The sequence below is a fragment of the Vicia villosa genome, unplaced genomic scaffold (genome assembly GCF_029867415.1).
Source record: "Vicia villosa cultivar HV-30 ecotype Madison, WI unplaced genomic scaffold, Vvil1.0 ctg.001122F_1_1, whole genome shotgun sequence".
NCBI classification, from domain to species: Eukaryota; Viridiplantae; Streptophyta; class Magnoliopsida; order Fabales; family Fabaceae; genus Vicia; species Vicia villosa.
The window spans coordinates 496,844-517,125 of NW_026705489.1; the positions used below are offsets into that span (position 1 = coordinate 496,844).

At 34.6% G+C, this 20,282-nt stretch overlaps 3 protein-coding genes across 6 annotated transcripts; 1 reads left to right on the top strand and 2 right to left on the bottom strand.

The window, feature by feature from the left end:
* Positions 1-1,597: 1,597 nt before the first annotated feature.
* On the top strand, positions 1,598-16,752 carry LOC131633389 (putative pentatricopeptide repeat-containing protein At3g15130). Of its 3 annotated transcripts, XM_058904102.1 has the most exons (5): positions 1,598-1,833; positions 2,187-2,251; positions 3,373-3,512; positions 6,082-8,514; positions 14,462-14,599. In XM_058904102.1, exon 4 carries the CDS (start codon positions 6,185-6,187, stop codon positions 7,871-7,873), a length of 1,689 nt encoding a protein of 562 aa, XP_058760085.1. In that variant the 5' UTR covers positions 1,598-1,833; positions 2,187-2,251; positions 3,373-3,512; positions 6,082-6,184; the 3' UTR covers positions 7,874-8,514; positions 14,462-14,599. The 3 variants fall into 3 exon arrangements, with proteins under 3 accessions (XP_058760085.1, XP_058760086.1, XP_058760087.1); XM_058904103.1 differs by lacking the exons at positions 1,598-1,833; positions 2,187-2,251; positions 3,373-3,512 and adding an exon at positions 16,458-16,752 and having other exon boundaries at positions 5,893-7,816; positions 14,462-14,601; XM_058904104.1 differs by lacking the exons at positions 1,598-1,833; positions 2,187-2,251; positions 3,373-3,512 and having other exon boundaries at positions 5,893-6,303; positions 6,405-8,514.
* On the bottom strand, positions 4,518-5,312 carry LOC131633390 (cysteine-rich receptor-like protein kinase 8). Its single transcript, XM_058904105.1, has 3 exons — positions 5,212-5,312; positions 4,977-5,127; positions 4,518-4,850 (listed from the first exon to the last, which is right to left on the bottom strand). The coding sequence occupies exons 1-3, from the start codon at positions 5,298-5,300 to the stop codon at positions 4,518-4,520; spliced, it is 573 nt and encodes a 190-aa protein (XP_058760088.1). The 5' UTR covers positions 5,301-5,312.
* LOC131633388 (putative cysteine-rich receptor-like protein kinase 20) lies at positions 14,222-18,289 on the bottom strand. Of its 2 annotated transcripts, XM_058904101.1 has the most exons (7): positions 16,747-18,289; positions 16,402-16,539; positions 16,183-16,304; positions 15,900-16,110; positions 15,587-15,824; positions 15,347-15,497; positions 14,222-15,215 (listed from the first exon to the last, which is right to left on the bottom strand). In XM_058904101.1, exons 1-7 carry the CDS (start codon positions 18,287-18,289, stop codon positions 14,883-14,885), a joined length of 2,736 nt encoding a protein of 911 aa, XP_058760084.1. In that variant the 3' UTR covers positions 14,222-14,882. The 2 variants fall into 2 exon arrangements, with proteins under 2 accessions (XP_058760084.1, XP_058760083.1); XM_058904100.1 differs by having other exon boundaries at positions 15,900-16,304.
* Between the last annotated feature and the right edge of the window lie 1,993 nt (positions 18,290-20,282).

The window sequence follows — 20,282 nt, forward strand, 5'->3', positions numbered from 1 at the left end:
AAACTTTTCATTGCTCAAGCACACAAGCAAGAGACTTCTGATTGCTCAAGCACACAAGCAAAAAACTTTTGATTGCTAAAGCACACAAACAAGAGACTTCCAATTGCTCAAGCACGCATGCACGAGACTTCCATGAAAGAGTCGTTGGAGAGAACTTCAAGCACAAAAGAGTCTTTGAAGAGTAACATCAATATATTTGTGGCAAAACATCCTCAAATGGTTAATGTCGTTGCAAACTCATTTGAAGCTCATTTTCTACAAAAGGAATTATCAATTGTAAAACTTCAGGCTTCTGCAACTTTCTGCTAAGTCTTCACACGACCAAGACAAGAAAATTGACCTTAGAGTCTGATAGCGGCATGTTAGAAAATCCTCAGTTCTTGAGCTTTGACTGGGTTCAGGTTCTGGTCCTTCAGAGTATGAGTTTTAGCTTTTGATCCTTTAGACTCTAACTCTTCAGAGGCTAGCTTGATCTTCAGAAGCTGGCTTGATTAGAGTCTAGAGACTTTAGGTTCTTATCATTAGAAGATGGTTTGATTAAAAGTTGATTCTTTAGAGTTTGATCTTCAGAATCTGTCTCTTAAGAGCTTCTCTTTCAATGTTCAGTGCAATTTTAGATCTGGCTTTCAATTAGTATATTGATATTTGTACCTGCACACTTGAACTCACATTAGTCTACCCAATTGTTCTTTAAATACTTTGTTATCATCAAAATCTAAAGAATATGGTATAAACCAATGTTGTTCTGACACTTGAAACACTGAATTATTAACTTCAAATACTGAGTTGTTGGGTGCCTTCAATGCTATTGAGATACCTTATAGGAGAGGTTGAAAAAGAATCTTTGGTTGGAAAGAGACTTCACTCTTATTTTCTTGGCTTTTAGGACATCTTCTTGACTAAGAAATGGGTGGTCTAACTGTGTCCCCTCCTTAGTAACATTAATTTTATTGTGTCTTATATTTTAGAGAAAAGCATTCATTGTGCCGACAAGTTAGCAAATCTTGGCATTTCTATTTCAAACAATGTTTGGTTTGATTCTTACCCTATTGTTAATATGGGTGAGTATATTAGAAATAGAATTGGTTTACCCAATTTTAAAATTTCTTAACCAAAATGGTTATTGTTTCCCCTTTCTTTGTAGCTCCTTTTTCCTTTAATGTTTGCCAAAAAAAAAACGTTGATAAAAATAGACAAATCTAATACTTTATCCGTTCAAAAATAAATGTCGTATTTGACATTTTTATAAAAATAAAAAATTTGATAAATAAAAGAGAGAATAACAACTAAATTATTTTTATTACCAAATTATTCTTATTGATGTATTCTAATTATTAAAAAATAAAATAAAATTAGGAGTATTAATTAAAAATATAATTGAAAGATAAAATTAAAATTATATTAAAAATTAAAAGCAATAGTACATAAATATGACATTTAATTTTGGACTGAGAGATTATATTTCTTTTAAGGTAAACCCTATTATAGGAATATTTTTGTTACCACTTTTTGTAAAAAAAAGCATGAATTCGAATAAATTTAAAAAATAAAATAAATAGACAAATATTTTCATTTGGCGCTAAATGTTCCTCCAAAAACTCTGCGTTCATCGTTCTTCTTCCCCAAAATCCCACAACCCCTGAAAACAAATTGGGGTCAAATTTCACCCATTCACCACTTACTCACCATCTCTGTCTTTCCAAATTGAAACTCACAAATCCTTTCATATTCATCTGCAATCCAGAATAAGGCTTCAGTTCATGCCGGCGAGAGAGTTCCAGATCGATTCCTCTTCCGACACCGGCGATATTTTATGAAGAAAATATACTCTAGGTTAGTGTCATATTATTGAATTATTTAGGTTGCATACATGATTACAATACTCGGGAAAATGAAATTTTAAATTTGATGCAATGCATTAGATATTCGTAATTGCAAGCTCCACTCAATGATTTGATGCTATTTTCTTTGATACTATCTAAGGTTGTAGTAAGTTATACAAGTTATCCCTTTTTATTTGTTACAGCAAGTTATAACCTCAACATGAGGTTTCAATGGTTTTATTCGGTCTCGCCATTCGCAAATGAAAATTTTGATATTTGATAACATTACAGAACTTGCTTTGATTTGATGAAACATCTCTACAATAATAATGAAGAATTTTGATAGAACTCTCTTCATTACAGTTCCGTGATTGTCTGTGTTAGTGTCTGGATTCGGCTATAACCTACTCCGCCCTCATTCTCGCCAGGTACGTACCTCTTCATTTACTTTCTCAACTTCCTACTTCAATTCAAATGTGTTTCCTTTCCCTTCAAGTTGAAACACACACAAGCAGTAGTTGTTGGGTAGTGACAAGTTAGACAAGTTTCATTTCCAATACTAACTTGATAGTTATTGTATTCTGAAAATGCTTTATACAATGCTGTAGCATTTTCAAACATAGTTATAAATTAAAATAGGCCACTAGCAAAACACTATATATGAATGCAAACAGGCTTCAAACTCATTGAGTCTTCCTGGATTTCGGACACTGGGCTTCACATCTCATTTTTAATTCTTTGGATTGGTTTTTTAGTTATAACTAGATAAGTCCCATAGATGTGAAATTGCCTTATGGTAACTCTATTGAAGCCTTATACAGTGGAAGAGTGCAATTAAGCAGTGATTTTACCGTAGAGAATGTATTGTTCCTGATGTAGTTTGTTGTAAATCTGATTTCAGTTCCCAAGTGATGTATCAAACTAGTATCATGGTAATTTATTTTTGAATCAAGCTACTGCACTATACAGGGAAAGACGAGGTTAAAGAATATTGGTTTGGCTAAACATAATTTAAATGCAAATGCAGTGCCTTATCGAGTTTGCATACTGCACATAGTTTAAATGCAAATGCAGTTTCTTCTGCTGTGTTGTGGCATCTTTTTTTTTAGGACACCTATCTTATGATAGAATGTTGCGCTTGAATCAAAAATATAACTATTCATGTTAGTACACTTCATAGAGGTTGCAATGTATGTCATATGTCAGGATCTAAAAGATTTTCCTCTTTGTAATACTCATTTTGATGATGTTTTTTAATTAATTAATCTTGATATATGGAGGCCTTTCTAAACTGAATCAGTGAATGGTTTCAGACACTTTTTGAATATTTAAGATGATCACACAGACATATTTTGGCTGTTTTGTTGAAGTCAAAATATGAAGTTTCAGCCAGAGTGCAGAGTTATGATTTTATGGTAGAAAATGATTTTGGAAAAAGAATAAGAAGCGATAATGGGCCATAGTTTCTTGCCAATGAATTTATTCTTCAAAAGAAATAACTTAAAAAGAATAGCTATGCAATGTAATTATTCTTTGAATGGAATTTCAGGCCACAAGAACGTCATTGTCTGTCTCGGTGTCATGATTCATTCAACTCTGCAAAGGTATCACCCTCGTCCTAGCTGCATTGTACCTTGTTTTCAACTTCTTCCTTTCTGCTATCACCTACCTCACCCTTATTTTCGCCAGGTACTTACCTCTTCTTTTACTTTCTCACCTTCCTAGTTCAATTCAAATGTTTTCCTTCTCCCATTACTATAATCACTTCATTTACAGGCTTTCATTTCCTTTATTGTATTATATACATCCAGAATAACTCAACATTATTATATTTATTTGACAAACTCTGGTAAATATCATTAGCATTACATATTATGGTTAATTTGGAACTATATTACATGGTATGTTAGTATTTTGGTATATTTTCTATTCATATCTGTGGTTCCTTTGCATAAAATGAATTTTCTTTGAATTAAGCTAGTAATTTCAATTAAGTTAGGTTGTTTCAAATGATTTTATTTTGCTTCAGGAAATTAGCGTCTCTATTACTATTAGTTAGTTTGTGTTTTCCTTCATTTCCTTTTAATTCTATTATTGTTAATTATTTTTGTCTGTATTCTTGATTGTGATATTGCACCTTTCGGTTCGATTAATATAAACTATTTTATGGTTCAGTTGTGTTTGGTTTGGTCCTCTATCATAACCAAACTATTTTTATGGTTCAGTTTAGTTTTGGTTTAGAAGTGTTACTCATCTAGCTCTGTTTTCACCATTCCGTCTCAGACCTCTAATGTTAAGAAACTGCATTGAGAGAAACAAAATCAAATCCTTTCCTTATCCTTTCACGCCTTCATTTAAAAAAGTTCAACCTTTTAACAAATGGATGAGTTTTTCTTTAACCCTTTTCTCACTTCACCTTTAAATTCATTCCTAACTCTTTAAATACTCACTTAATCATAATTCACACAAGTTACAACACAAAAGTATACTACAATCAACTCAAATTACTATTTTTCTTTTCTTAGGAACTATGGATTATCAAAAGAATACAAAGACAGAGTATTAACCAATAAAATGAAAGAAAAAAAATGTTTTTGTGATTCAATATTTACCCATTAAATTTTCCAAATGGAGTTTTATCATACAATTAAAACATTCATAAACAACAACATAAAGAAAAGCAAAATGAACATGTTATCGAGGAAACAATTCAGTTATAGACAATTCATTGTTCGTCAAAGCTGTGGAAGCATTTTTAAACTGAGTAGAACTTGATTCTTGTGGATTGGCTTGTGCATCCATTTGACCAGGGAAAGAAAATGCAGGTTCTTGGGGACTTGGTAGTTCAATGAAGTCGTTGTTAAAATATGAAATTACTGTTGTGATTGTTGGTCTTGAGTTAGGGAATTGCTGAGCACATAATAAACCAATCTGAATACACTTTTTGACTTCAGTTTCAGAATAAGTTCCTTTAATGTTTGGGTCTAATATGTTTAATGGTGTTTTATCCCTCCACTGTCTCCAAACCTGTAAAACAAATTATAAAGTAATATACAATTTGTTACCACTGAATTTGAATCCATCTAAGTAAACATTGAATATATATTTCTTATAAACATAAATGGAATGAAATAAATTTCTAGATGTACTCACATAACTCAGGAGACTAACACCATCACAGGATTCATAAGACCCTACATTTTTCTTTCCTGTCATAATTTCTAAAACCATGACTCCAAAACTATAAACATCAGATTTCTCAGAATATTTTCCCAGCATGGCATATTCTGGACACATATAACCTCTATAAAAATTAGAGATAAAAGTCGACATGAGCTTAGTTTATAGAAAGGAAACCAACAAAAATTGATGATAATTTAAAACTTACAATGTTCCGACAATCCTATTTGTACTTGCTTCATCTTGGTTTAGTTCGAAAATTCTAGCAAGACCAAAGTCTGATATTTTTGGAATCATATTTTTGTCTAATAAAATATTACTAGGTTTGAGGTCACGATGAATGACTTTTAGTCGAGAATGTACATGTAAGTAGATAATTCCCTGAGCAATTCCTCTTATAATATTGTAACGTTCAGGCCAACTTAAGAACTTTCTTTGTTGAACGTCTGTAAAAATATTCCAGTGAGAAATGTTAGCATGTTATATTTATGATAAATATTAAGTAGTTTAATGTAATTAAGTTTCTAACCAAATAAGAAGTGATCAAGGCCCTTGTTTGGCACATATTCGTAAATAAGTATTTTCTCTTGTTCTTCGAGGCAAAAACCGATGAACGTGACTAAATTTCTATGTTGAAGCTTGGCGATCAACAAAACTTCATTCTTGAACTCTTTTTCACCTTGCGTCGAGCTTTTTGAAAGTCTTTTTACGGCTATTTGTCGTTGATCCAAAAGTGTGCCCTGAAAATATAGTTCATCATTTGTAGAAAAATCGAGAGCTAAATAATAAATTTTACCACATTTACCCACCTTGTAAACTTCTCCAAATCCACCTTTACCAATGAAATTTTCATTTGCAAAGTTGTTGGTTGCGGCTTTAATTACATCTAAACCAAATTGTAATGGCTCTAAAATTGCACTTTCATCACCAACTAGATCAAAATGATAAAAATTGTTAAACCCAGTTTCCAAACTTTAAGCTTTGAAAGAAAAGGCTTGATTTACTTCCTTTACAATACTTACAGTTTTCATTGAGAATAGTCCTAAAACTCTTTTTTGCTTTTCTCTTTATCAAATAGAATCCAACAAAGAAGAGTATCAGTGGAACAATTGAGAGCAAAACAATCAAGGTAATTGTTCGTGGCCGGATTCTTCTTTTTTCTGCATACCCTTTTTGTGATCATGTTTTGCATCAAAGAAATGGCCAAAAAGGAAGAGTTATACACAAATCTCTTACGAGCATATGCACAAGACTCAAACTTTCTGAAAGGAACATCAATTCACGCTCATTTCATCAAAGGGTATATCCCTTTTACACCTTTTCTCCAAAACCATTTGCTCAACATGTATATAAAAATCCGGGACCTTACTTCTGCACTCCAACTGTTTGATGAAATGCCAGATAGAAACGTGGTGTCATGGTCTGTTGTCATGGCTGGTTGCATTCGGAATGGCAGTTCTTCACAAGCTCTTTCTTTGTTTTCCAGCATGCACCGTGAGGGAGTCACGAAACCGAATGAGTTTACATTTGTGAGTGCTCTCCAAGCTTCTTCGTTAACCGAGAATGAGACGCAGGCTTACCAGATTTATTCGTTAGTGGTTCGGTCAGGACTTGAGTCTAATGTATTTTTGCTGAACGCGTTTTTGACAGCTTTAGTTAGGCATGGTAAATTGACAGAAGCCTTGCGAATTTTTGAGACGAGTCCTATTAGAGATATTGTGACATGGAATACTATGATAGGGGGTTACTTGCAGTTTTCTTGTGAACAGATTCCGGTATTTTGGCGCTACATGATTTGTAAGGATGTGAGGCCGGACGAGTTCACTTTTTCCAGTGGTTTAACGGGGTTGGCTGCCATCTCCTATCTTGAAATGGGAATACAGGTTCATGCAGAGCTTGTTAAAAGTGGTTATGGGGATGATATCTGTGTAGGGAACTCTTTAGTTGACATGTATATAAAAAATCAAAAGTTGGAGGAGGGTTTCAAAGCTTTTGATGAGATGCCTAACAAAGATGTATGCTCTTGGACACAAATGGCGGATGGATGTTTACGGTGGGGGGAACCAAGAAAGGCGCTTGCGGTCATTGTACAAATGAAGAAAATGAGTGTTGAGCCAAATAAATTTACCTTGGCAACTGCTCTAAATGCTTGTGCTTGTTTGACTTCATTGGAGGAAGGGAAACAGTTTCATGGCTTGAGGATGAAACTTGGAAGTGACGTTGATGTTTGTGTTGATAATGCTCTTCTTGATATGTATGCAAAATGTGGATGCATGGATAGTGCACGGGCACTTTTTCAATCGATGAATTCTCGTTCTGTTATCTCATGGACAACAATGATAATGGCGTGTGCACAAAATGGTCAATCTAGAGAAGCTCTTCAAATTTTTGATGAAATGAGGGAAACGAGTGTAGTACCAAATTACATCACATTCATTTGTGTTCTTTATGCATGTAGTCAAGGTGGGTTTGTTGATGAAGGGTGGAAGTATTTTTCCTCCATGAATAATGACTACGGAATCTTTCCCGGAGAAGATCACTACATTTGCATGGTAAGTATCCTAGGTCGGGCCGGGCTTATCAAAGAAGCTAAGGAGTTAATCTTACGAATGCCATTTCAACCTGGTGTGCGAGTTTGGCAAACATTGCTAAGTGCTTGTCAGGTTCACGGGGATGTAGAAACCGGGAAAGTTGCAGCAGAACATGCCATAAAACATGACAAAAATGACCCGTCATCCTATGTATTATTGTCTAACATGTTAGCTGAATCAAGCAATTGGGATGGTGTGGTGAGTCTGAGAGAACTAATGGAGGTAAGGAATGTAAAGAAAATACCAGGATCCAGTTGGATTGATATTGAAAAGATTTAATTATCAGGAACACATTACACATGGTTGAAGGATAAGTTGTTTAGAGGATTCCCTCTCCATTTCTTTTTGGCCATTTCTTTGATGCAAAACATGATCACAAAAAGGGTATGACAGAGTAATGATTCGGCAAGGGTCTTCTAAAGGTTATTCTAGTGATGCATTTGAGGCCAGGCTTATATTTGAGATTTCTAAGAACTTGGTTGCTTCACATGAACTATATTCCATATAATTGTTTTGATTCTTTTTGTTTTCTTGATTTTATTGTAAGAACTTCCAAATGATTCCCTGTAACTTAGTTTTGACAGCATAATTGTGTGTTTTCTCTCTGACTGCACGAATCAGAGTTCTTATAACTAATAACTTACATGCTAGCATTAGACGTATTTCATCCTAGCTATCAAGAATGATGAATTCTTAAGATACAGAAAACAAAAAATGTTATAAAAATTAAGATGCACAAAATAACATCCAAAAAGTGAAAACATCCTAACAAAATTGAGTTTCTATTTGTGCAATGCACGTACCTCTTTCGGATTTCAACTCTGCAAAGATTTCACCCTTGTCCTCGTTGCAGCGCACTTTGTTTTCAAATTCTTCTATTCGGCTATCACCTACTTCGCCCTCATTCCCGCAGGCGCCAGGTACGTACATCTTTTACTTTCTTACGTTCCTACTTCAATTCAAATGTGTTTCATTTCCCTTTAAATTGAAACACACAAGCAGTAGTTATTGGGTAGTGAGAAATTAAACAAGTTTCATTTCCTATACTAACTTGAATAAGTTGCTTGATAGTTATTGTATTCTGAAAATGCCTAAAACAATATTGTAGCATTTTCAAACATAGTTATAAAGTAAAATAGGCTACTAGCAGAACACTATGTGAATGCAAACAGGCTTCAAACTCATTTAGTCTTCCTGGATTTGGGACTCTGGGCCACACTGTGAATAGGAATTAGTTTAAATGTATTTATTTAGTGTAATTACCGATATAGCCCTGTAACCTTTATATATACGAGAAATAATAATGAGAAAAGTATCAAGCCAAGAATTATTGACATGGTATCAGTAGGTTTTCGATCAAACCTGTGAGTTTTAGGTTAATCTTGGCTTTATTCAGCGACACCCCACTGGGTCGCTCTTGAAATCGTCTCGGTAGATCTCGTTTTTCGGTACTTGAAATCATCTCGGTTCTCGGTAATCTCTTCCAAGATTGCGATTCTAATCTCGGGTGCTTACAAATCGTGTTTGTTTTGATCGTGTTATCGTATCGGTGTCGGCAAATATTCTGAATTAGGGTTTTGACTCTGTGTCGGCAAATATTCTGAATTAGGGTTTTGACTATGTGTCGGCAATTATTCTGAATTAGAGTTTTGACTCTGTCGGCAATTATTCTGAATTAGGGTTTTGACTTGGTGTCGGCGAGTATCCTGAATTGGGGTGTTGATTTGGTGTCGGCAAGTATTTTCTTCAGTGTTTCGTTGGTGTTTCTTGTTTCACGTTAACAAAATTGTTACGTTAACAAAATTGTTCTTAAGTCATCTCTGATATTATGGCTTCCGAAGAAGAGATAGATCATATTTGTGTTCGTTTTACCGGAAAGAATTATCTTGTTTGGGAATTTCAGTTTCGAATGTATGTCAAAGGGAAAGGATTATGGAGTCACTTGGACGATGTCTCTTTGGCATCGTTAGAGACAACTGACTTAGATGCATGGGAAATAGAAGATGCTCAGATTATCACTTGGATTCTCGGTACTATTGATCCTCACATGATTAATAATTTGCGATCTTTTTCCACTGCCCAAGAAATGTGGAACTACTTGAAGCGTATCTATAACCTAGACAATGCGGCCAAACGTTTTCAGTTGGAGCTAGACATTGCCAATTACAAACAAGGCAATCTGTCTGTTCAAGAATATTATTCTGGTTTTTTGAATTTGTGGACATCACACTCTGCAATTATACATGTTGATGTTCCCAAAAGTTCTCTCGCGGATGTCCAAGAGGTCTACAATACTAGTAGGCGAGATCAATTTCTCATGAAGCTTCGTGCAGAATTTGAGGTTGTCAGAGGTGCCTTGTTGAATAGAAATCCCGTTCCTTCTTTAGATACATGTGTCGGTGAACTTCTCAGAGAGGAACAGCGTCTTGCTACTCAAGGATCCATGTCTCGTGATGTTGTCATTTCTGAGTCTGCTATGTTTGCATATGCTCCTCATAGTAGAGGTAAAGGTCGTGATATTCGACATGTCCAATGTTTCTCTTGCAAACAATTTGGACATTTTGCTCAGAGTTGCAGTAAGAAGTTTTGTAATTATTGCAAGAAGCGGGGCCATATTATCTCTGATTGTCTCACCCGTCCTCCACGATCAACACAACGTTCGGTGCAAGCATTTTCTGCTAGTACAAGCTCTGCAGTTGGTCCTTTCATCACCAATCCATCTAATGGTGGTGCTCTCCAACCTGAAATAATCCAACAGATGGTACTTTCCGCTCTATCAACCTTGGGAATTCAGGGTAAGTCTTCGAATGTTTCCCGCCCGTGGTTTCTTGATTCTGGTGCATCCAATCACATGACCGCCTCTTCTGAATACTTGCACAATTTACATTCTTACCATGGTAATCAGAAAATTCAAATTGCGGATGGTAATGCTCTCTCTATCACGAATGTTGGTGACCTCAACTCTGATTTTCGGGATGTGTTTGTAGCACCTGGACTTGCTTCCAATCTATTATCTGTTGGTCAATTGGTTGATAATAATTGTAATGTAAATTTTTCTCGTGATGGTTGCCTTGTGCAGGAACAGGTGTCGGGGAAGGTGGTTGCGAAGGGGCCTAAAGTGGGAAGACTGTTTCCACTTCAGTTTATTTCTAGTCATTTATCTCTTGTTTGTAAAAATGTCTTGAATTCTTATGAGGATTGGCATAGAAAATTGGGTCATCCTAACTCTGCTGTTTTATCTCATTTATTTAAAAATGGTTTATTGGGAAATAAAAGTGTTGTTTCTAATGACTCTCTTTCATGTTCTGTTTGCAAATTAGCTAAAAGTAAAACACTTCCTTTTCCGTCTGGTGCTTATCGGGCTTCCTCTTGTTTTGAACTGATTCATAGTGATGTATGGGGTATGTCTCCTGTAGTTTCTCATGCTCGCTATAAATATTTTGTCACATTTATTGATGATTATAGTCGTTTTACTTGGATATATTTTCTTCGGTCTAAATCTGAAGTGTTTTCTATGTTTAAGAAATTTCTGACATATGTTGAAACTCAATTTCATGAAAGTGTTAAAAATTTTCGCTCTGATTCTGGTGGTGAGTACATGTCTCGTGAGTTTCAAGAATTTCTTCAACAAAAAGGCATTTTGTCTCAACGATCTTGTCCCAATACCCCCCAACAAAATGGGATGGCAGAACGCAAGAATCGTCATTTGCTTGATGTGACCCGCACTTTACTTCTTCAAGCTTCTGTACCACCCCGATTTTGGGTGGAGGCTCTTTCCACAGCTGTCTTCTTGATCAATCGTCTTCCTTCTACGGTTATTGATCTCGATTCTCCCTTTTTTCGTCTTTTTAAAATTCAGCCTAATTATAATGATTTACATACCTTTGGATGTGTTTGTTTTGTTCACTTACCTCCATTTGAAAGGCATAAGCTTGGAGCGCAGTCTGTTCAATGTGCGTTTATGGGGTATAGTCACTCTCATAAGGGATTTGTGTGTTATGATGTCACTAACCATCGTTTTCGTATTTCTAGGAATGTGACATTTTTTGATAATCAGTTTATGTTTCCATGTGTTTCTCCTGTCATGAATGATATTGTTACTCTTCCTAAGTTTTCTATTATGCATCAATCTATAGAACGCTATAAACCAGGTCATGTATATGTCAGAAAACACAAACAGCAGGTTCCCACACCCCTTCCCGACGCTGAACCGCCACCTGATCCTGTAATGGTTGAACCACGACGTTCTGGTCGAATATCTCGAGCACCAGATAGATATTCACCAGACAGGTATGATTCCTCACATACTTCTCTGACTGCCACACTCTCTAGCATATCTATTCCTACTTGCTATTCACAGGCTGTTAAAGATGTACGCTGGATAAAAGCAATGAATGAGGAACTTCAAGCTCTTCAAGAGAATTTCACATGGGATATTGTCTCCTGTCCTCCTGATGTTAAACCCATTGGCTGCAAATGGGTGTATTCTGTGAAATTGAATTCTGATGGGTCCCTTAACCGTTTCAAGGCTCGCTTGGTTGCCTTAGGAGACAAGCAGGAATATGGAATTGATTATGATGAGACATTTGCACCGGTTGCCAAAATGACATCTGTCCGTACGGTACTCTCTATAGCTGCTTCTAACGGGTGGACTCTTCATCAATTAGATGTGAAAAATGCTTTTCTTCATGGTGACCTGGCGGAAGATATTTATATGACTCCTCCTCAAGGTTTATTTCCGTCATCTAAGGGTGTGTGCAAGCTCAAACGCTCCTTATACGGTTTGAAACAAGCGCCTAGAGCATGGTATGAAAAATTTCGCTCCACTCTACTTGGGTTTTCCTTTACTCAGAGTCAGTACGATTCTTCTCTATTTATTCATAGAACATCTACTGGAATTGTCCTACTTCTTCTGTATGTTGATGATATGATTATTACTGGTTCTGATCATGCTTTCATTCAAAGCCTTAAACAGCAGTTACAAGCAGCGTTTCATATGAAAGATCTTGGTAATTTGCATTATTTTCTTGGTCTTGAGGTTCATTCTACATCCAAGGGCATATTCCTCCATCAACACAAGTATGCCACAGATTTAATTTCTATGGCTGGTCTGCAATCGGCTAATCCAGTAGATACTCCTCTTGAGGTTAATGTTAAATATCATCGTGATGATGGTGATCTGTTGCATGATCCCTTATTGTATCGTCAACTCGTGGGTAGCCTTAATTACTTGACTATTACTCGCCCTGACATATCATTTGCTGTTCAACAAGTAAGTCAATTCATGCACTCTCCTCGCCACCTACACCTGGCAGCAGTTCGACGTATAATTCGTTACTTGAAGGGAAGCTCTCATCGTGGTTTATTCTTTCCTACTGGCGTTCCTCTTAAATTGAGTGCTTATAGTGATGCCGATTGGGCAGGGTGCCCTGATACTCGACGATCTGTCACTGGTTGGTGCATGTTTCTTGGCTCTTCATTGATCTCATGGAAAAGTAAGAAACAAGCGAGAGTCTCTAAATCTTCTACTGAATCTGAGTATCGTGCCATGTCTGCTGCTTGTTCTGAAATAATTTGGCTTCGTGGTCTTTTGGCTGAACTTGGATTTCCTCAAATAGAGCCAACTTCACTTTATGCTGACAATACAAGTGCCATCCAAATTGTTGCGAATCCTGTTTTTCATGAACGCACCAAACATATTGAAGTTCATTGTCACTCAATCCGTGACGCTTATGATGACAGAATAATATCACTTCCTCATGTCAGTACTCAGTTGCAGATTGCAGATATTCTTACCAAGGCTGTTCCGCGTCCACGTCATCAGTTTCTTGTTAGCAAATTGATGCTCATTGACAAGCAGCATCAATTTGAGGGGGGATGTGAATAGGAATTAGTTTAAATGTATTTATTTAGTGTAATTACCGATATAGCCCTGTAACCTTTATATATACGAGAAATAATAATGAGAAAAGTATCAAGCCAAGAATTATTGACACACACATCACATTTTCTATTATTTGGGTTGGTTTTTTAGTTATAACGAGATAAATCCCATAGATGTGATATTACCTTATGGTAACTCTATTGAAGTCTTATACAGCGGAAGAGTGCAATTAAGCAGTGATTTTGCCGTAGAGAATGTATTGTTCCTGCTGTAGTTTGTTGTAATTCTGATTTCAATTTCCAAGTTATGTATTAAACAACCATGCTCATTTATTTTTTAATCAAACTACTTCACAATACAGGGAAAGATGAGGTTAAAGAATATAATTGTTTGGCTAAACATAGTTTAAGTGCAAACGCAGTGCCTTATGTTTCCAGTTAGCATACTGCACATAGTTTAAATGCAAATGCAGTTTCTTCTGCTGTGTTGTAGCATCTATATATAAGAAATTGATCTCTTGATAGATAGAATGTTATGCTTGAATAAAAAATATAGCTATATTCATGTTAGTACATAGAGATTGCGATATATGTCTTATGACAAGACCTAAAAGATTTTCCTCTTTGTAATACTCATTACGATGATGTTTTTTAATTAATTAATTAATCTTGATAAATGGATCCCTTTCTGAACTGAATCAGTGAATGGTTTCAGATACTTTTTGAATATTTTAGATGATCACAGTAGACATATTTGGGTTGTATTGTTAAAGTCAAAATATGAAGTTTCAGCCAGATTGCAGAGTTACGATTTTATGGTAGAAAATGAATTTGGAAAAAGAATAAGGAGCGATAATGGGCCATAGTTTCTTGTCAATGAATTTATTCTACAAAAGAAATAACTTAAAAAGAATAGCTTTGAGATGTAATTAATCTTAAAAAGAATGGCTATGCAATGTAATTAATCTTTGAATTGAATTTCAGGCCACAAGAACGTTATCGCCTGTCTCGGTGTCTTGATTCATTCAACTCTGCAAAGGCATCATCCTCGTCCTAGCTGCATTGTACCTTGTTCTCAACTTCATCCTTTCTGCTATCACCTACCTCCTCCTTATTTTCGCCAGGTATGTACCTCTTCTTTTACTTTCTTACCTTCCTAGTTCAATTCAAATGTTTTCCTTCTCCCTATACTTTAACTCTTCATTAATAAGCTTTCATTTCCTTTATTATATTGTATAAATCCACAATAATTTAACATTATTAAATTTATTTGGCAAACGCTGATAAATATCAAGTGCTGGTAAAATACTATGATTAATTTAGACATAAGCATTAGCATATGGAAGTATATTATACAATTGAAACATTCATAAACAACAACATCAAGAAAAGAAAATCAAACATATTATCGAGGAAGCAATTCGGTTATAGACAAATCATTGCCCGTCAAAGCTGTGGATGTACTAATAGACTGAGTAGAACTTGATTCTTGTGGATTGCCTTTTGCATCCATTTTACCATGGAACAAAAACGCAGGTTCTTGCGGAGTCGGTAATTCAATGAAGTCATTGTTAAGATATGAAACTACTGTTGCAATTGTTGGTCTTGCATCTGGGAACTGCTGAGCACATAATAAACCAATCTGAATACATTTTTTGACTTCAGTTTCAGAATAAGTTCCTTTAATTTTTGGGTCCAATATGCTGAATGGTGTTTCATCCCTCCATTGTCTCCAAACCTGTAAAGGTTTGATAAATTAATAATATAGAATTTGTTACCACTTTGCATATTAATCCATCTAAGTAAACATTGAATATATATTGCTTATAAACATAAATAGAATGAAAATCTTTTTATAGATATACTCACATTACTCAGGAGACTATCACCAACAATAGATTCATAAGACCTTACATTCTTCTTTCCTGTCATAATTTCTAAAATCATGACTCCAAAACTATAGACATCAGATTTGTCAGAAAATTGTCCGAGCATTGCATATTCCGGAGACATATAACCTCTATAAAAAAAAAACATTAATAAAAATCAACATGAGCTTAGTTTTAAAGAAAGGAAACCAACAAAAATTGATGTTAATTTAAAGCTTACAATGTTCCGACGATCCTATTTGTACTTGCTTCGTCTTGGTTTAGTTCAAAAATTCTAGCAAGGCCAAAGTCTGATATTTTTGGATTCATATTTTCATCTAGTAAAATATTACTAGGTTTCAGGTCACGATGAATAACTTTGAGTCGAGAATGTACATGTAAGTAGATAATTCCTTGAGCAATTCCTCTTATAATATTGTAACGTTCGGGCCAACTTAAGAACTTTCTTTGTTGAACGCCTGCAAAAATATTGCAAGTGTTAGCATGTTATATATGATAAATATTAAGGAGTTTAATGTATTTAAGTTTCTAACCAAATAAGAAGTGATCAAGGCCCTTGTTCGGCACATATTCATAAATAAGTATTTTCTCTTGTTCTTCGAGGCAAAAACCGATGAATGTGACTAAATTTCTATGTTGAAGCTTGGCGATCAACAAAACTTCATTCTTGAACTCTTTTCCACCCTGCGTTGAGCTTTTTGAGAGTCTTTTTACGGCTATTTGCCGTCCATCCAAAAGCGTGCCCTGAAAATACAGTTCATCATTTGTAGAAAAATTAAGAGCTAAATAATAAATTTCATCACATTTACCACTTACCTTGTAAACTTCTCCAAATCCACCTTTACCAATGAAATTTTCATTTGCAAAGTTGTTTGTTGCTGCTTCAATTACATCTAAGCCATACTGTAATGGCTCTAAAATTGCACTTTCATCACCAACTGGATCAAAATGATTAAATCTGTTAAACCAAGTTTTCAAACTTTAAGCTTTGAAAGAAAAGGTTTGATAGATTGTTTCCTCTTTTATAATACTTACAGTTTTCATTGAGAATAGACCTAAAACTCCTTTTTGTTTTTCTCTTTATCAAATAGAATCCAACAAAGAAGAGTATCACTGGAACAACTGAGAGCAAAACAATCAAGGTAATTGTTCGTGGCCGTTTTCTTCTTTTCCCTGCATAGAACAATCAAATATATCTCATTCAAATGTAGCAGTACTAATAGTTCGTATAATTGCTATTTTTGTTTAGTAAAAATAGTATTCAAATGTACTTCTATAGAAAAAAACCATTTTAACTATGTTAGAATCTTAGTCTCTGCTAATTATTTATAGTGCTAGTATATTATATTTTAAAGATTACTAGAATATGAGGGGCTTCACCTGATGAAGAATGAGTAATTTTTGGTGTGGTAACATTGTCATTGTCCCTATAAAATTGGAACAATTCAAACCTCAAATTGCAGCTAGGATATAAAACTCTTCCACCAACACTTCCCAAATAAGGCCAAGGAATTCCATTTCCAATAATATCTCCCAAACAACCCTTGCAATCATCACTTGACAAATCATGTGTACATTGGCCAAGTGTATAAAGTGTTTGTAAATCATTCAATTCCAATGATTTTGTTCCAAACTTCTCATCACTATCCCCTGCCACAATTGCCACATTTGATAAGGTAGTTGATATTACAAAATTGAACAAGTTTCTCTCTTTGTTGGGACTAGAATCACTGGTAACATTCATCTCATAATACACATGACTTTTGTCCACTAAAGAGAAGAAATTCCCATTCGAATACCGAATCATGCATTGACTATACCAAATCACACCCTCTTGAGAAAAGTTACAATCTTTGGTTATTCTTTGTGTTGCATTTTTTACACATAGCTCACATATGGAGAAGGAAACATCACCACGGCACATGAAGAGCCCGAAAGCTGTATTTGCCACTTGAGCTTTATAAAAGAGACTTTTTGTGGCATTAGAAGACAAGTAAGAAAGAAGGGTTGTCAAGTGAACTTTGAAAGTGTTGTTAAAAGTGAAAGTTTTGTTACTTGAACAATTGTGTGAAAGGTAAAAAGAGTTTTCTGAAACCATTGAATCAGCATCTAAGCTCTTTGTTTGGGGAAGTAGAATTTGTTGTGATGAAGGATTTGGTGAATTTGCGATATAAAAAGGGTAAAATTCATACCTAATATTACAACTTGGATTTAGAACCCTTCCTCCAACTCTATCTTCACAACACCCTGGAAGTTGCTCTATTAATCCACTTAGACAAAATCTACACTCATGTGGTGACAAATTTGGTGTGCACTGAACTAAACAATAAAGGGTCTGAAATTTTGATATTGTTATGTCCTTTGCTGCAAATTTTGTAACACCTTTACCAAAAGCTGCTTCATCTGCAGTTTTGTTCATGGTAGAAAACAATAAACTCATGAAACTTTTTGCGTTTGGGACTTTGTCGGTGTTGAACAAGTTAAAAATAGGTGTTGTTCTTGCCACTGGTGAGAAGATAAAGGCTGTGGAGTACCAAACCATGCATTCATTATACCAAACAATGCCTTCTTTAGACAAAGAGCACTCTGAGGTAAGTCTTTGTGTTGCATTAACTATACATTGTTGACAGAGTTGAGAAGGAACATCATCTCTGCATAAGTACATGCCATAGATTGTGTCAGAAGGGCTGTTTCCGTTGAATGTTGTGTTGTAAAATTTTGTGTTGGCTTTGGTTGTGGCAATGGATGATAAGGAAGAGAGAAAAGTGGTGAGGTTAATTTGGAAGGAAGTATTGGCTGATGTTCTGTTACTTGAGCAATATTGGCTTATGAAAAAAGGGTCATCCCATGATTTTGTAGATGTGAAAGTAGTGAGGAAGATAACAAATGAGAAGATGAGAAGAATGTTATGGGAATCAGCCATGGATATGGGTGTGTGGAGTTTTTGAGAGCATTCACTACTACCAATCTACAAACGAGATCAATGATGAGGAAAATACTTGCATAGACATAAATATGAAAGTTGGTTGTACACCCAACCACTCACAATTTTTTTATTAATTAAAAAATAATTTTTCTTTCTCATTATCACAATCACCTTAGAAATAAATTTAAATTCTTTATTTTTATTAGTTATTTCTAAGAATATTGATATATGTGCATTTGGATGCAAGTATTTCTTCAACAATGATGTAAGCCAAGATAGAATATTGAATCGATTAATTCATGTGGAAAGCTTGGCTTGGAATAAAACTAATGCTTATTAGGCCAATCTTTGACAATATTGTATGCACACAAACAACACATCGAAGATATTTTCATCTAATGTCCATACTTGTTAGAAAATATGAATATTGGTACCCCATTTGACTAAAAATTAAATTTAAACTATTTTTTTCAAAAACACTTAGTGCATGTTTGGTTTGGCTTTTGAAAAGGTCAAAAGCAATTCTAGAGGTGTAGAATCAATTCTGTGTGATTTTAAGATATTTGGTTTGACAAAAGTAGAATTGATTCTGTCTCCAGAATTGATTCTACTTGAAGCTAGAATTTGTAGCTTCTGTCTCCAGAATTGATTCTGGATGATTTTTACACTGTAATTTATTATTCAACTCACTTTTACAAAAATGTATCCAAACATAAATCAATTCTGTTAAACTCAATTCAGCTAGAATCAATTCTACCAAACTCAATTCTACTAGAATCAATTCTGTCCACCGCCAATCCAAACACACCCTTAGAGTCTGTTTAGTAAGACAGATTTTTGAGCTTATAACTTATAAGTTCAAATTATAATTTAGATATGTTTGGTAACGATTTCTTTATCACAAACTTATAGTTTATTTTGCTAGCTAATACCTTATTTTTCAGACATTATTTCAAAGATCGTTTTAACTTATAATTTATAACTTATCATTTTTTTTATCCTTATTATTTTTACAAAAATTCATTTTTATCTTTTATAATTTATTTTAATTTAAAATGAAATAATTATGTATTAAATATCTTTTATGTTATTTTACATTTATAAGTTAGTTGAATCGCTATTTTTACCAAACAATTAGCTTATCACTAATCAGTCTTAACCATCAGTTATAAGGTATAATATATTCGTCATAAGTCATAAGCTATAAACAATCAGCGAGCTTATCAGCCAACTACTATTTTGACTGAACATACCCTTAATGATATATAAAAATATGACATGATTTTTTATGATAATTTATATCAAAGATCACATTGTTGAGGATTGATGTAACAAATGATTACATCTGGCTTTTTGATAAGGGTGGTAGTTTTACGCTGCATAATCGTTATTCGGTTTAGCTCACTATTCAAGCATTATCAAACATTGAAGATGAGTTTTTAGAGTTGTTTGGAGCACTGCAAACATTGATGATGAGTTTTTAGCAGTTGTTTAGAGTCTTTGAGCACTCCAGTTTTGTCGAAGACTAACTAACGTGTTTGGGTGACGTCTTAATGGGCCATTCCCAAATGCATATTTGATAATTGTCTACTGGTTCGTTATTCAAACAACCTATGGGGTCCCAACTCTTTTATATATAATATTTAGCGATTTTATCTAAATTGTTAATCTCGAGATCTTTTTTAATAATTTCTCTTAAAGTTTTTCTAGGTCTTCCTCTATATCTAACTTTTTGACTCATCTCCATCTATTCTACTCTCTTTACCACAGAACCTACAGGTCTTCTCTCTACATGCTCAAACTATTGAAGCATATTCTCCATCATATTTTCTACTATAGGTGTCACCCCAATGCTCTCTATACTATTTTCATTTTTAATCTTATCATATCTAATCTTATCACACATTTAACGCAACATCCTCATCTTTGCTACTTATTGTTGTTGACTAGGTGGTTACTATGTGGTTGCTCATATAGTGAAAATAAGAGC

What these genes read in the sequence shown, in the direction of transcription:
- LOC131633388 (XM_058904100.1), bottom strand. Translation starts at nt 18,289, where the DNA reads ATGGCTGATTCCCATAACATTCTTCTCATCTTCTCATTTGTTATCTTC. An exon ending in AATTACTCATTCTTCATCAG is followed by an intron (nt 16,540 to 16,746) that starts GTGAAGCCCCTC and finishes TGTTCTATGCAG; the next exon opens with GGAAAAGAAGAAAACGGCCA. An exon ending in GTGATAGTCTCCTGAGTAAT is followed by an intron (nt 15,216 to 15,346) that starts GTGAGTATATCT and finishes AAACCTTTACAG; the next exon opens with GTTTGGAGACAATGGAGGGA.
- LOC131633389 (XM_058904102.1), top strand. Translation starts at nt 6,185, where the DNA reads ATGTTTTGCATCAAAGAAATGGCCAAAAAGGAAGAGTTATACACAAAT.
- LOC131633390 (XM_058904105.1), bottom strand. Translation starts at nt 5,300, where the DNA reads ATGATTCCAAAAATATCAGACTTTGGTCTTGCTAGAATTTTCGAACTA. An exon ending in AATAGGATTGTCGGAACATT is followed by an intron (nt 5,128 to 5,211) that starts GTAAGTTTTAAA and finishes TAATTTTTATAG; the next exon opens with AGGTTATATGTGTCCAGAAT. An exon ending in GTGTTAGTCTCCTGAGTTAT is followed by an intron (nt 4,851 to 4,976) that starts GTGAGTACATCT and finishes TTTGTTTTACAG; the next exon opens with GTTTGGAGACAGTGGAGGGA.